At 42.6% G+C, this 16,937-nt stretch overlaps 1 protein-coding gene across 2 annotated transcripts in view; it reads right to left on the minus strand.

Annotated features, from left to right (window-relative positions):
- Positions 1-1,027: 1,027 nt before the first annotated feature.
- SLC66A1 (solute carrier family 66 member 1) overlaps positions 1,028-16,937 on the minus strand; it is a 71,601-nt gene continuing 55,691 nt past the window's right edge. Inside the window, exons 7-9 of one of the 2 annotated variants that reach the window (XR_015295878.1) lie at positions 13,229-13,414; positions 2,082-5,766; positions 1,028-1,420 (exon numbers count right to left, since the gene is read on the minus strand). Coding sequence is in view for 1 of the 2 variants with exons in the window: in XM_086921574.1 (XP_086777700.1) it covers positions 5,662-5,766; positions 13,229-13,414 (291 nt within the window). In the remaining variant the exon portion in view is untranslated. Of the gene's footprint in view, positions 5,767-13,228; positions 13,415-16,937 lie in introns of both variants that reach the window. The other variant, XM_086921574.1, reaches the window with a different exon arrangement.

A 16,937-nucleotide genomic window follows, 5' to 3' on the forward strand; every position in this document is an offset into this window, starting at 1 on the left:
CTTACCTGAAGATAGCTTATTCAAAATTCCTCGACTCCACCTTATCCTGACCGAATGTTTAACCCATCATTTTGTGCTGCATTTGTAAGATTTATGCTTTCAATTTGTTCTTCTGCATCTTAAGTAGTGTTAAGTGCACTAATACCTTGAGGTGCAGCACTGCCATTTAAAACTGTTAAATAAAGCAATGATAATAAATTAAGCTGAAAGTCCTGTCCACCCATGCTCTTCAGAGAGGCAAAGTATGATCAACACTCTGGTACTCAATTAACTAAAATCCTCCGCTTCCTGCTCCATTTCTTGGTATCTCTCAAATGCAAGCCTTCTGTGGTTTTCCATCATGCAATTCCACATCCCCATACCAACACATACCAACAAAAAGGTGTGTTTCTCACTTACTGGCCCACATGTTCCATGATCTTAGGCTACAAGAACATCAACGACCCACACCCTCATACCATGCCAGACTAATAGGTTCATAAGTCCATTCGCGCCTCAGTGTCCCAAAAACTACACCTGGCACCTCTGCTGATTTTCATCCTTGGTACACAACGACTTAGACGATTGCCTTTCAAAACAAGATGGGGGCCGCAATCCAGGCAAATAAAAAAAGACACTAGCTAAACCTCTATATCAAAGGGCAGTCCACTACTGCCTCCAGCTGACCAAATCACTGCCTCGGATCAACCAAAAGAACCAAAGCGCAATGACTTCCTGACTTCTGTGTAGTTGCCAAACTGCAATCTCCCCCTTTGACATTCTCTGAGCTCACACCTACTTTAGGCAGCGGGTGTGTCTATTGCATTCTTATCTTACATACAGTGGTTGGTTGCATCTAAGTGCTCCTTAATAGAAGTAAGTACAAACATGAACTAAGACATAAAAACATGAGCATTTTACCAGATTACAGAAATTAGGATTTGTAAAGATGTTTTACTAAATTCCTTGATTAATAAAAACTCAGAAGGAAGTGAATGTAAAAATGTACATCTTTTGTTGATGCTCTGTTGAGAAGGAATACAAACACTTGTTTATATACAACTTTATTTACATTTATTTAAAAAAAAAAACTAAGTGCAATTAAGACTTCGCTATTTTTAAAAACGCTATTTTTAAAAACATAATGAAAAACAATCACACATTTTGTGAACCATAACAGCCGCCATCTTTTGGGGAAAAGTTAAAACATTCAGATATTTTATTCATACAAGAAAACATGACGAAATGTGTTCAACGCAAGTGTACCAAAAGGTCAATAAAAGAATAATAAGCTGGCAATGGCGTTGAATCCTCCATGGCAAATAATACATTTATTTAGTTGACTCTTCTGAGCAATGAGGTATCCTGCAAATGAAGAATTGCCAGGTTATCAACCCCACAGATATGCTATCTTTCTACTTTATTAGGTTGGGGTGGTTTTCTATTCTAGAGAGATGTAGGGACAGATGTACAAAAATGCAATTTTGCATTTACTTAATAGCGACTAGAAAATGCAAAATATGTATGAAATTACTGATTACAGAGTAGGAATCACTATTAGGAAATTGCAATTAGGAAATCCCAAGCCATTCATACCAATGGACTATTTTTTTCCTAAATAGCAATTTCCAATTTGGGAATCGCTATTTAGAAAATTCTAAACCAAAGATAGCTATGGGCGTAAGGCCTCCCGGTAATGCACCCCAAAACATGTGGTGCACATGTAGAGCACACAGATGCCGTAGGGGCATGTGTGGGCAATATTGCACTTTAAGAAAAGCATCTTGGGTGTTTTTTTAAATTGCACATGGTTACCATCAACTAAGAGTCGATGGTAATTGAATTTCCTAAATTCTCGATTTGCATTTAGTGAATGTTTAGTACATGTGCTAAGAAATTGCAAATAGGAAATCCCTACTGTGTAGAACTCGCATTTTGTGATTCCATAAAGGCCTTTTTACGTAGAGGAAGGCTGTTTGTATTTCTTAACGGGACGATATTGCAATTCAGCCCGTTAGGAAATGTAAAAGGCCTTTGCACATCTGGCCCTACTGTAGTGTTGTACAGATGACGATGGAGTGGCTGTGTCCTCCAAGAGTCACTGCTCTTCTAAAGTTAAGGGTAGAGTGCTAGTCCACACCAGCAGATGTGGTATCCTAAAACCTGCGGTTAATATGTAAAAACAAAAAATTCAAAATAAAAGTGCTGGAGCTCTCGTCAGGAGACCCCTTGCTCCAGCCCTCTCTGCTGTTAGTGCCGCCTAAAGCAGAACCAACTACTAACCATGACGTGGTTAGCGGAGGTGGTGTAATGACCAGAGCTGCCAACTTCTGAGCTGGGAAACCAGGTTTGAGTCTTGCTGTCGGCTCAACATTCTGTGATTGTGGGCAAATCACTTAATCTCCCTGTAATGAATGTGCCATTAACTGGTGCTCATGAAAAGCGCCGGTGTGGATGATTAAGTGCTGGTGCTGAGCACCGGAAACCATCGGCTCAAATTAAACGCTGCCTAAAAACTCGATGAAAGGTGACATTTGTTCTGAATTTTTAAGATTTTACAGTGAAGCAGAAGTGAATGATTTTCTACTCTAGGAACTACAAGCATTTCTTCGCAGCTTTCAGATCTAAAATGTCCACACTCTGCATTATCACCAAGAACCCTTGAATATTGCGCTGGAAATGAGCCCACTTGGCTAGTACTTGGTTACCTACTTTGAGAGGATGGCGATGAAAGAATAACCATTTACAATGCAGCTCTGCAAACAAAATTGCAATGAGGCTCGAAGACGGGGCAGTTAGATGAATAATCATAGCTGAATATGATTTTAAAACCGGAGAGTCACAGTGAAATCCAAAACTGGTGCTTGCTGTCCCTCTGGGATGTATGACATTACAACGCATGCTTTTACATCGCAGGTTTTACAACGCATAGTGTTGAGGGGTGCTGGATAGTGAATAGTTTAATTTACTATTCCAACTCCAGGCCCCGTGGATAGTAGGGAAGGTGTTGGATATTAAATTAAATCTATTCCCTATCCTAGAGCGCCCCCCAGCGCAATGCGTTGTAATGGCATGCGTTGTAAGGCTTGCGATGTAATGGCATGCGTTGTGAAAGTCGCGTTGAAAAGGATGTTCCCCGTCCCTCTGAGGAGTAAATGCATAGGGTTCTCTGTCAGCCTATGGTATCAGCTTTGGGATTTCATTTAGGTCCTGGATGGCGGTACAACACAGGGAGCCGGATGTGGTCACAGCTCAGTCAAACAAGTAGGTTGCATATGCAGAAGCTGCTGTGGAATATGTTAATCCTATGAGCATAGATCGTCCCTCACTCTCAGTCTAAGAAGAGAGTGCATTGTGTGGGACAAGCACCCAACTGGCCGGAGGTGTGAAGGGCAATGATGAACTACAAAATACGGACAAGTTTTATTATCAGACTCAGCCCATTTTATAGTGCCTGGGCATGTTTGTGCAGTGATATTTTATATCCCTGCATGGATTTAATCCTTTATGAGCAGGTTTTTATGCTTCCAGACCATTCAATAGCATGCAATGCGACATCCTCATATAGCAAGATGTTTCTTAATTTAGGACCAGTTATCTGAGCAATAGTAAAATGACCAAAGAATGGCTGTAAAAGGCGCTGCCGGCAGTCCAGCGCGTTCCCCTTTCACCCATCTCAGTGACTTGAATGGTTTGTATTTAGCACAATTTACAAGAGCATTTAAACATCAGCCTTGATAAAATAAAACTCTTATTAAAAAAGCAGTCCGTCAGTCATTTAGTTCGCAAGATCCCTTTGTGGAAAAGGCAATTTTAAAAAGTAATTTAAAAGAACAATCAGACAATTTGAAATTGGTGTGCGGTGAGCCTCATTGTTGGCCAGATTGAGGCATGCCAGGAAACACTGGACACCATCTAACCACACATTCCTGTACGGTGCACTGCATCAGGGCTCAAGTGGACAGTCTGCAGGCCAGTAGGAGAAATATCTCCGGTGCCGCGTACCTGTCGGTGTCTGTATAATGAGCCACTGCCAACCCCTTAGGACCTTCTCCATTGTGGTTTCCACAATTCAGATACCTTTATGGATTAGGAATTTTAGTCTCATTATTCCACAGTCAGGAATACAGCAGTCTTCTCTTTCAGCTCTTCTATTCCTTGGCTGGTGGTCCATGGGTGAGGCTAAGGCCTCACTAGCTCACTGGCTGGCATGCATTGGTGCAGAGTGTCGACTGCCAGAGTTTGTTCACTAGCATAAAACAAAACTCTTAAAAAAAAAAAAAATCTTTTAAAAAGTTTTTTGTTTTCTAAAAAGTTGTCTCCTAAGGGTCTACTCGAAGAAGGTAGTCGTGGAGAAGATGGAGCGAATTCAAAGGCTCTGATTGTCAAGACCCCCCTCAAACGTTTCCCAGGAAGACGGGAGGTGCCTTCATGAACGGTTTTCAGGCGGTGCCTCCCGCCATGGGCTCTTCCATAATCCATGGTGGTGTCAGATTGTGTGGAAGTGGGCAAATCTCTTGTGTCCTGCATTGTAATACAAGTCCTCTGCATGACAACAGGTAGGTCTACTGTGGGAGTGGCATGCTCTGCTCCGTAGACCGCTCCCACAGTGGTGGCTCTGATGTCCTGCACGGTTATCTGAAGCCGAGGAAGTCCAAGCCCGCCTCCATGGATTCATACTGCACCATTAGCCCACCCTGGAGTCACTCTTAAGGATCATGCATAGGAGTCTGCATAGGTGTGGTGTGCATATATCCATTGTGTGCTGATGAGCTTCTAGCTCATTGGTGTTTGCACATCCTCAGTGCCTCAGAGGATGTGTGTACTCTGCTACAATGAGATGAGGTAGAGTGATACTACATGTGAGTGCAGGGCATCCACCCTCCGAAGAGATCAATCGAGTCCTGCACCTAATGAGGTAGACAGAGCTTCACTCCGGAGAGCTGAGACCATCCAACAGGGTGAATGCTTCAACTTGTAAGGTGCACGAACCGAAGTTGGAGTCCTCAGTCGCTCTCTAACCCTCTCTGCGATAGGTCAGATAAATAGTTTTAATGACTGTTAATTATATTGGAAAGCACATTCTAACCCCAAAAGTTACCTCATAGCTTTAGAGGCAATACACTGAAGCATGGGGTAAAGAAGCTTCTCCTGTTCCCATAACATTTGTTTTTAGAGTGTAGCATAGAGATCTTTTGTTAAAATTCACAGTCCACGCATTGAAGTGCTCCATTCTTAACTTGATTGGCCACCTACAGTAGCAAAGAGTTACAGATCTCCTTATGGGGCATTTTGCTGTGCTGGTCCTGCATTGAGGATATTTGTTGCAATAGGGGCAAGTGTTGCACAACATACCAACGCAAACCGCAGCAGAACAAACTGCACTGGAAACAAGCACCAATGGCCTGGGGTCCACGTTCAGGAAGAAAGTGAGCTCTTCTACGAGTCGTATTCAAACAGTGTCCCAAAAAACAACACTACAGGTGGGACCTGCACATCTGTCAATGTTTTTATTGGTTGGACTTTGAAAAGTCAAGCTTCAATCAGGAATGTTCCATGTGGAAGGTGTGCATTGAAATGTACTAACTTCCCGATGGGTGTGTCTTAGTGGTTGCCAGTCCCTAAAACTGCCCATCCATCTGCGGTAAGTGCTTTAGTGTAATGCCCAATGTCACACATTCTTCAGGCGTAAATTGGCCCATTTTCACTGCTGAGCAAACGATCTGTGTCTTCCAGGTTTCTTGTCCCAAGATCCCTCTTGTGGTAAAGAAAAAACTGAAATAATATCTGATAGTGGTTAAGGCCAATCAAAGAAACATAGCTTTGTTCAAATAGGTTCAGACATTCATAAATAGCCTACACAAACAGAAGAACCTTGGCACAGGCGAAAACTCTCACTTTAAGTGAATTGTAAAGGAAAACGAGGTCTTATAAGTGATACACTTTGTTCTATCTCAGAACACAAATCAGCTCTATACTAAACTATTCTGAAGTTGATTATAAGTGTGCAGCCAATGTGACGGGCATTAATAGTGTGAACAAATGTTATTTTTGACATGTTCCTTCGGGATCATGCATAAAATGTAATTTTCTGATTTGAAATTAAAAAGCCAGATGCATTGTGGGCCCTTCTGTAGACTGTAGTGTCCTTATGTAAAGGTGGGGAGGTAAGGGTAGGCATCTCTTGCTGACTAAGGAACAGAAAGCATCACCTGCTGCCAGGTTACGGAGAAGCATCTCCAGTTCTCTAGCCTTCTTCAAGTTGTATTAGGACGCTTCGTATGGACCTCAGAGAAAACAACCCACCTGATGCAGCGTGACAGACATACATTCCATTCTTGCAAGTTGTTGCCTAATGGATGATGCTGCCGTAGAGTGGGAGCACAATATCTTTCTCAAATGAGTATCTGGACTGCATACAATAAAAAGCACAGGTAGTCTTCCTTTATTAGCATATTATGTATGAATAATCTCACATAAATACACAAATGGACGAACACAAAAAAAGCAATGGCAATAAATGTATGCTTAGGAATGCCACTAAAGCACTGTTGTGTGGTAGTGTGTCATGTAGCCTGTCCAGTTCCGCATAGTGCCTTGGGACCACTATTATCCGCTCGCCAGCCTGCAGAGAGGGGTATTACGGTACTCATCCTTCCCTCAGAGGGTGTGGTCCTGCCCACTCCGTGTTCTCATAAGCATCAGAACGTGACAGTATAGACTACAGGGTGTTGGCCAACAGCTACAATAGGAAGGGCATTGGTGCCTTCTAATCAACACTGCTTTAGGTTTGTGGACATGCAATTTCTCCACCCGCTGAAGGGTTCAAAGCTGCTCTTAAGTTGCAGACTCTTTTTTCTTTGGCAAACCCAGATGGTTGCCGATATAACCTGCTTGATGATAATCTATGTTATGGTTTCACTAGTCCTCACCAAGCCCCAGATGGAGGTGGTGGTTCTGCTGTCTGCGCCATGATTTCTGCGGATTTCAGTCCAAGATCCAACCCCTTAAGATGACTAGGTGCAGCCTTTCGTATTCTGGAAGGATGTGGGCCACTCCTCTTCCAGTGATGTCTTAGGGACTTCTGCTCTACGTTAGAAAGGATCAAAACATTTAGTGATTGGTAGTGGACGAGAGACTCCAAAATCAGTCCATAATTTTGGCCTTCATCTCGATCATGATATTTTTTTTAAAGTACGGCTGCTCAGATTCAAGCTTTTGTTTCTATCTCAAAATGTTAAAGGAATATTGCCTTTTATTGAGCCTCACATTCACATTGCCCTAGTTAAGCAATCATTGAATTTACTTGGCTATAGTAGTAGCAATTACATAGCCGCAAGGAAAAAGACTTTCATCCTTTCGACTGACTGTAGATGATCTGAAACACAGCCAGCAAACTGCCATTAGACTCAGAAAATCAGTTCCACTATGTGCCTCTGCTGGTATCCAGTTAGGAAAATAGCCAAGTTCTAGAACTGGACAACCATCTTCATAACCATTCACCACCCTGCACAAGACATCTCATCTCCAAAGTTCAATCGGTACAGCCCTCATCACTTGGCTTGCCTTCTACTACCCTGCACCAGAACAATGAATATGGGAGGCAAAATGTTCTCTGTGGCTCCAACAAAACTATGGGCTTCCCAACCATCAACACGATGAATCTCAACACTCCCAGTTTATAGAAGTCCTTATAACCAGACTTTTCATACAGCAGCAATGAACACTTATGGAATCAATGTTTTGGTTATACAAACTACATTCTCTCAGTGCGGAGAAGCCTCAGTCATGTTCACTTAATTAGGTTAACATACCAATGCACAACATACCAAACCACTGCAGGACACAAGAGACTACATGAATCATATATCATTAGAAAGGTCAAGTACAGCAGTAAGAATATGAACAGCTCCAGATGCCAATAGAGGAAAGTAATAGACAAAGAATGGGGAGAGGATGTAGCCTTATGGCTAGAGCGGTCAACCTCGAAGCAGGGGGAACCGGGTTCGAGTCTCGGTAACAACGCTAAACATCCTGTGATTCTGGGCAAATCACTTAATCTCCCCGTGCCTAGCTAAATTAATGTGTCCTTCTGTTATGAAACTGGTGCTCATATAAAGTGCTCTCATACCAATGTCTCGAGTCCAGTTCGCGCTATATAAAACTCTTAAAATAAATAAAATGTGTAGTAATGTATAAAATGTACGTAAAATGTACGTAATCAGCAGAGTATAACATTGCTAAATGTAGAACACTACATCATTTCAACACTGTGTTCATTATTGCTTCTTCTTCAGTTACCATCAATTCTTGCCTTAATAAAGTGTTTGTGCATGAAGAGCGTTCTTTGTCCCATGCGAGGACAGGATAGGACAGCAAGGTCCTTTATCATCCAGTCTTTTGGCTGATGCGCGGACTCTTCGCCATTACTCAAATTTTAACTCATCTGCTCTGTGCGTCTCCCTACTTCATTTTGGCACCAAATGTTCCGCCTGGAGAGCTCACAGATTTTATGTGCACTTCTACCACCGTGGCTGCCATGACTTAGCACAGGTCTGTTTACATTGTCCAAGCTGTTCGCTGAAAGGGTCATCTTTAACAATGACCACCCTCTCTGCAGTCCTGGCCAGCATCTTTCTAACGCCGTCCACCTAGGCCATACATCGCCTTCACCAGAGTCAAAGCTTCGATGCAAACAAAAGTAGTCTGTGGTGGTGCTGGGTTGGCAGTAGCAAACCAAAAGCTGCTGCAGAACATCCAGCACACTCTGCTAGCGTGAGACAACCAGCTTATGTAAGACATTCTGCAGCCATTTTGGTACACATATCAAACAAATGTTTCCGCACAGTTTTTTTTACCTTGCTGTCAAGTCATTGCGCGTCACTCTAGTTATCACTTGTGCACCAAACTATAGAGATACATTTTTTGCACCCTTGTATGGAGCAAAGAAGACAATTCTTCATTAAGTTGCACATTTATTAAAGTCTTTCAGTAATTTTAAAATGTTAGCCTCAGACCAATTTTTGAAACTATATCTGAGCTTTAGCATTGCCGTTATCTGGGTCTGAAGTTCATACTCAGTGGCTCTGCCAAGTATCATTAAAGAATAACTGTTTTTCTAATTTGCAACAGACAATATTTTTCCTGCATCTACTTTACTGTTTTCTTCCATCTATCGGAGTACATCGCTTTGGCTTCAAGCATGCAACACAGAAATTCGCCGTGACGTTTCTGAATGAGCCAGGTCAGCCATGCATGTGATGGGAGAAATGTTGAGATGATTTGAACATTATATGTTGGCCTTCTTCGGAGACTCCTTTGATTCTAACCAAAAAAGCACTACTACTCAATTTATAAGAAAGGAGGCCAAATCGTGTTTTGAGCACCTTTCACCATTTAATACTTCTCCCGAAATTGTTGCAAGGACTCAGACACTTTTATTGCAGCTTTGGATACCTTAAAACATAATATTACTGCAGTCCCACATAGCATCGAATGCATATTGAGATGGTTGATACATGTGTTCCTGGACCTACAGTCCCAGAGACTATTGTGGCCTTACTGATAGTGTAGACCTGTATATTTGAAATCAGTTTATCCTTTGATGGGCAAACAAAATAATCCAAGAACATTTATTCCGATATTAAAATCTGTTGTTGTCTGAAACAATATCACAAAAAACTGTTGAGAGGTCAATCACATCCTTTAAAACACTTAATATTGAAAGTTTTTCATGTGTAGATGTGTTAATACTAAATGTTATTCAAAACTAAATAAAGTGGACACATTTAAGGAATAGCCTCAAAATCATTAATACATTTATAAATATAGGAATACATTTTCAAGGTGAGATTCAAAAGGTCCCCTATCTTCTAGCAAGTCGCGTCCTGTTTTGGGTATGGAATGCTTCATATGTGACAAAACAGATCACTAGGTAAATGTGTGCATAAAAGGTAATGTTAGGAGAGTGTCTATTGTTCATGAAGTACAACCTTCAGAGGAAGGTAAAAATAAACTTGATTTTGAGTGTTAGCGATGAAAAATAGACCAAATGTGGAAAATCTAGTGAAAATCTATTTTATATGGAGAAGACGGTGTTCAGGCCAAGTTACACAACAAGGAGGGAGACACAGAGATGGATTTAAGTTCCAAATTGTATCAGGGGGAAATAAAGATTTTGTTGAGCAAGACATGCAAATCCAAGAGTTTAACATTTTATTTAGTGCAGGATGTCAAAATTTATGTTTAACTTTTGGGCATTAATGATGGAACATATTCTCGGTCAAACTGCAAAATAAAGATTGAAGTACATTAAAATTTCAATCACTTGATAGCACTTACTGGAGGCTTGTTATGATCGCGTGAACACGGTTAGGGGGGGATAAGGGGTGGGTAGTGGGGTTACTGAGTGGCTGTGGGAGGTGGGGGGGGATTAGGGCAAAATGTTTTCTTTTTATTGATTGGGCTACAATGATATAAATGTGTTGATAATTTGCAGTGACCTCCTGATTGTGGAGAACTGTATACATTCTTTTACCTGATCAATCAATAAAATTGTTGTGAAAAAAATTTCAATCACTTATTTTTTGATTAATGGGAAAATAATACATTGGAGCCTAGCAATGCTAAAAATATGCTTGTGAAAGAAAACCATTAGCACATGAACTCGATTACCACTGTTTGTTTCCAGGGTAGAAGAATTCTTGGAAAGGTTTATGTAGCAATTGAAGTCCAGCAGGTTTTAGGGTGGTGTCAACAGAAAAATGTGGGAACCCCTCTTAATCCCACAATTATTGTACTGACAAACAAAGTAGCACACTACCTAGCCACAAAGTGCTACATTACCTCTAGTAAGCACTATAAATTCATACTATACCATATGATACAGTAACATAAATTAGGTACTGGTTAAGAATACCCAGTGCTGTTTTTGTTTCTAGAGGGAGAATTCCAGGAACCTGCTGGATGCTGCGTAGGCATGAATGTAGCAACCCTTCCATTACAAAAGTGTTGATAGCCTTGCATGATCCAGCATTACAGGAGGAAACTTGGCCCAATACAGAAGGGCATACCTTGGAATCTGAAGACCTGAGCTTTCCCTCCAGTTTCCAATGCTATTTCATACCAGACTGAAAAATCCTTTGATCTTATGAACTAACTTGATCACACTGTGCCTCATATTTGACACACACACATATATCTATCAGGGGCGGCTCTAGGTTCATGGCGGCCCTGGGCAGGGAGCGTAGGTAGGGGGCTCCGGAAGAGGGGGTCGGGGCGGAGCGAGGAGGCCAGTGAAGAGGGGGGTCAGGGTGTTTGGAAGTGGAACAGAGCCGGAGACCACCAGGATTATTATATTAAGGATATATATTGGCGTGGTGGCCCCTGGGGTTTGGTGGCCCTGTGCAGGTGCACAGGTTGCACATGCCTAAAGCCGCCCCTGTATCGATTTATCTATCTCCAGGTCTCTGCGTACAGCTGGCATGCACCCTGATCACTGGGGGTGCTCGTGAAAATATTCACAGCAAACTTGGCAGGTCACCATAACTGTGTTATGGTGATCTGCCAAGTTCACTGTAAACATTGCAATTTGAAATAAAAACATTTTGAAGCATGCCCGGAGTGCCGTTCTGTTGCTAGTGGCGACGGAAGTAGCTGGACATTTATATATTTACTACAAAAAACAAAGGTTACAGGGACTTTCTAGTTCGCAAATAGAATTTAAAAAAAACCTTAGAAATTCACAAAAAAAACAAAGGTTACATGGATGTTATAGTTAGACTGACATTTCACTCATACAAAATCAGAGAAATTCAGCCGTCATATTTACCAGAGTTAACGAAGCAGAGTTTTCTATGCTCCCGACCCAGTCATAGCTACTGCAATGCCCGGGGTGGGCACCCTGGGACAGTGCAGGAGGCGGCCCTGGGGCTGCGTGTGGAGACTGGTGCCCCCCATGCATTCTATTATCTATATAGCCCCTGGGAGGTGGTGGTCCCCGTGGCTGCTTGGGAGGGTTGGAAGCCCCCCCCCCCACGCATTCTATTATGTATTTAGCCCTGGGGAGGGGCAGTTCCCGGGCTGCGGAGGCCCGAACAGCCGCCACCCCCATTATTAATTCAATTTCCCCCGGGGCCTAATTAAACGAAGCACAGGAGATCGCACTTCATTTTTAAAAAAATGTTGGGGGGATTCTCGGATTCAACACGACTCCCGCCTAATTTATTTATTTTGTATTCTTTTTGGGCCCAGGGGGTCCCTGGGGGACTCCCTGAACAGGCCTAGGGAGTCAGGGTGTTTCTATCCTGCCCCTTTTATTGTTTATTCACGTTTTTTCTTGTGACTCGGTTCAACTGATTCACAAGATGGCTGCCAACATTTCCTGGTTTGAAGTGTTGGCAGCCAATCAGATCTCAGGCAGGGAACTACTGAACAGATTTACACCATTTAACAAAAAGAGTGCTTTCTGGACCAAGGGCTACCTTTTTGCCAAATTTGGTGTAATTCGGATCAGCAGTTCGGGCTGTAGCCGGGTCTAAAGTTTCCTATGGAAATTAAGTTTTTGGGACTCTCTCCTTTTTCTCGGCCCCCCGCTTGACGAATCACCACTAAACTTTCAACACAGCAGCTGTAGTGAGTGGCATATTAGTTTAGAAAATGTTGTGTAGATTTGTTGAATGACGCCAAAGATAATGGCAAATGAAAAAACGCTATTCCTATAGAAACACGGTCCTAACTATAATTAACTACTGGTGACTGCCAGTAGGGAATATATATATATATATATATATATATATATATATCTATTAAATATGTAGAAATTGTACCGCGTATAGTGTAGTAATTTACCAATTACAAGTTCTTTGTTCAAATCCTGCCCACATCCCATCCGGTTCTATGTATAGCATCTTTTGTCTGATGAGCATTTGCCAAAATAAAATGCTCTCTGTGAAGAACTTCACTGCTACTTGGAGCAATATCCCACTGATATCTCAACATTTTCCTGTATCGTTACATAAAACATTGTTTCACGCAGGCTGGAGAAGTGCACTCTGAATTAAGGGGCCAGGAGCCCATGAACTTATTGACGCGCTATGTCTGCAGAATGATAACATGCTTGTGGTTGGGGTCTTTTCCCCTCCAGATACTTATCCACAGGGTTTGGCCTGCACCCAGAAGCCGTAATCACACCGGGCCACCACAGTCCTTGATTTAATTACAAAGACTGAATTCTCTTCTGAAAGGATACAAAGAGGTCCAGACAAACTACCCCCAGGCTGCCTATGAGCCAAGGCAGGTGATGTAGCATGTAGCTGCCCTCAGCCTGGTCCTCTTCAGGGTTCTTCACGAGCACACTCAGTCCATAAGTCAGGTTCCCCAGGATCGCCATCACAAAGAGAGAGAGGGCCACACCCTCTGTAGACTTTCTTCTGAACTGCAGAAAATACACATATTAAACACATTATTACATCGTTGGGTAGGATGTGTAACATTTCAGTTATTCTGCTAATCCTGAGGGCAGGTGTTTCCCCAACTCTCACTCCTGAAACTATTAAATGCACTGGAAGCATGTGGTACCCCGTCCATTTCCCAGGAATTTACAATTTACAACACTGGCGCTCCTAGGAGCAAGTTTGTGAGACCCCCTATCCTCTGTAGGGATGGAAAAGCAGAAACTGACAGAAGGACAAGAGCAGAGTGGTCCGGTTTACCTGAATTTGGTTGCTTGCGGATTAGAGTGACTGGACACAGACTAGCCAAGGCAAACGTGGACAAATTGTGGCATAATGCTGCAAATTATGCTACAATTCTCCTTATAATTGGTTAAGCTTCCACTGATTTACACACAGTTAAAAATTCGGAGTATGCAATTTAACAAATGGCATTTGTGATTTTTTTGCATTTTATTTTCTTTCATTTCATGTTCACTTGGATGGCGCATGGCTACCAAACACTGAAAGCAGGTCAACCACACAGTTCTCAATAGCAGGAGCTTAACTCACTTCCCAAATTTTAGTACAGACTCAATTTCAAGTTCAGTGTGCATTAAATGGATGTGGGAGTATGACAATGGTCTGTGGTGCGGTAGGTAGAAGAGTGTGTTTGTGGGGGGTGTTAGTGTTTTTGGTTGTGAGTGCCTGAGGGGTGAGTGTATCTGCAGTGTGTTTGTATATCTGGACTCTAGTTTGATTGTGTGCGTTTCAAGTGTGTGTGTGTGTGTTTGTGCATATATTGCTTGTTGTTCATGTCTAGGAAGATCTGGACAATGTCTGTGCAGGAATACATGGATACTGTAGACAATGTGGGTCACTGGACATTGTTCCACTGGTGCTGCTGTTGACCTTTTATGCTTTGTAGCTAACAAACACCATAAAGCCTTAACCACGGTCAGCAAACCAATAGTGCCGGCCTAAAGAGATTTTTCTGGCTTAAATAAAAAAAGCCCAGATATGCATGTTACCTCTCCCTTCTCGAAACAGACATAACTGAGCAAATCAGCACATAATTCATGATATGTCAAAGCACTCTACACGTAAATATATGTCTGCAGGCATTCCAATGCCCGTGGGTATAACCGGCTGGCAATAATGAAACTCAAATTAATGAATGAAGAGATTGCTTTAAGAAGCACTGTATCTTAATGTTATCATTTATATGTTTAACTCGTTGTCAGGGATTCCTAAAAACATGTGTGAGACAGTAATAGAGATCTGTGACCTATCATAAATTTTAATTCAGAGGTAATTGTCACATAATCCTTCCTGCAGATTCCTCACCTTATGAATAATTCTTCCAGGTTTCAGACTGGTCTGGAAAACTTTCCACCAGTAGCTTGACAGCACCACCAGGTGGCACCATGTGGCTCCAACCACAACTTTACCAAAAGACATACGGTTCCCGGATCTTATGAGGTGTCAACTGGCGCTTTAGCACCAGTTGCTTAGAGCCCTATTGAAGCTTGGGAGAGGAACGAGAGAGCAAGGAGAGTGATAAATTCTGAAATTAATATGTTTTCATACTGTGAAGTCTTTGTAGTCACTGCAGTAACTCGTCAGGGGAGGAGAGTGGAAGATGAGGAATCATGCGGAAGACCATGTTACCACCAAAAACATCATTTTTGAAGGTAAGAAACTTGGACTCCTTATAGGCACATCTTCTAACAGATTCCTCACCTTATGAATGAGTCCCAAATTAATACTTCCAATAGAAGTGGGATGGAATAGTGCCAGTTAGTCAAGTAGTTGTGCAATACAGCTCGGGCAAAGGTACATGTCACTGCATGTGCAAGATATGAGACAATAGTGCTTGGCAAAAGTATGTATATATAACCATGCAGCTACCCAGCACTTCTCGAAAATCGGGACACCTCTATAGAGAATCATGGGAGCAGCCATGGCACTGACATATGGGCACGAAATCCTACTAGAGGGGTTTTCTTGGTAAAGGCATAACAGCTCTTAATACAGAGGATGACTGTGCGAAATAGTGCAGATGCTCCACGCCGTGCCCTTCTTAGCCCCAGCAAAACCCACACAAATGTTAAATGTCGTATACTTGTAAAGCGCACAGCTGCCCCAGCAAAGGGGCGTCCCGGCGCTGTATACCGCTGGGGAACCCATCCTGGCTTTCCCTGCGAGATGGTCCCTCCTGGGTATCTCCAAGGTGAAGACAAGCATCCCCGGCGTTGAAGGGGCCGTTAATAGAGATTAAGCAAGCTATTGCCCAGAGTTGCTGAGTGGGACCCATGGTTGGAGTAGGCACCGAGGCGAGAATTATCGAGTCTGCTGACCATGGCTCAAGACCCTGCCGCGTCGGGAATCGAACCCTGGTCCCGGGCTGACCTCTGCTTCGGGTCTGCCGCCTCTAACCAGTGAGCCACACCACTCCACAAGAGAAGATCAATTCCGTTCTGAAGAGTGCAGTTGATGAAGTATGTCACCACTCATTTGGGGTGAAGTTTATGCTGTCACTCTTTCTCAATGGGTGGATGAGGAGGAGTGAAGAAAGATGTAAGTCAAATGAAATGTGGAAACTATCTTGGGGGAGAAGGATAGTCCTGTGCAAAGAACCAACTTATCGGAGTTGAAAACTGAAAACGTTGACATACTGAAAGGGCCTGAAGTTCTCAGATTCTTCTTGCTGAAGTTAAGAAAATCAAAGCGAGATTCAAACCCACTAAAGAACGATAAACTGAGTGGGCAGACGCAAGCAAATCAAACCTTTCAGAAAAAGTGTGATTAGTGTTGACCTCAACAGGGATAGTTAATCAAGAAGACACATGAAAGAAGACACAGTTGCTAGATAGGGCTTAACTTACACATCCCAAGACCCTGATGTGCAAGGGTCAACACAATTGCACGACATTGGAAAGGCACAATTTAAAGTGGTTGATGTGTTCCGACTTGCACCAAAGAACAACGTTATCCTAGTGACCTGTGTAGACCGGTTTGCTAGCCAGTTTCCTGAGACTATAATTACATCTGCAGGATCACCAGTAACAACTTCACCAGAAATGTTTGTATTTGTTATTTCTATAGTGGAAACCTAGCCAAAAGAAAGTGAACCGCTGCACTAGATCAAAGAGCAGCATAAAGTGTACAAGTAAGAGGAGGTGGAGCTGGGGTGAGGATGCTCAATGCATTGTGGTGTAGTGTTCTTAAAAAAGGTGAGACTTCAGCTGGTCCCTAAATAGGAGCGGCATTGAAGCGATCCTGATGGATACAAGCTGTTCTTCCAGATCAGGGGTCATATCTACAAAAGACTGGCTGTCTTGTTTTTTAGGTCGAAGCCTAGCAGATCGCTCAGCTATTTGGTTAGCAAAATACATCTTGGGGACATTCAGAAAGCTGACCTAGGAATGCGTTCCGCTTGTTGCTGAACATTGGCTATGTAGTTTGTAACTCACATTTTCTGGCTTTCTATTTGCTTTAGGCTATCCAGCTTGAGTTCGTACCTTG

The sequence above is a fragment of the Lissotriton vulgaris genome, chromosome 5, assembly GCF_964263255.1.
Source record: "Lissotriton vulgaris chromosome 5, aLisVul1.2, whole genome shotgun sequence".
Classification (NCBI taxonomy): domain Eukaryota; kingdom Metazoa; phylum Chordata; class Amphibia; order Caudata; family Salamandridae; genus Lissotriton; species Lissotriton vulgaris.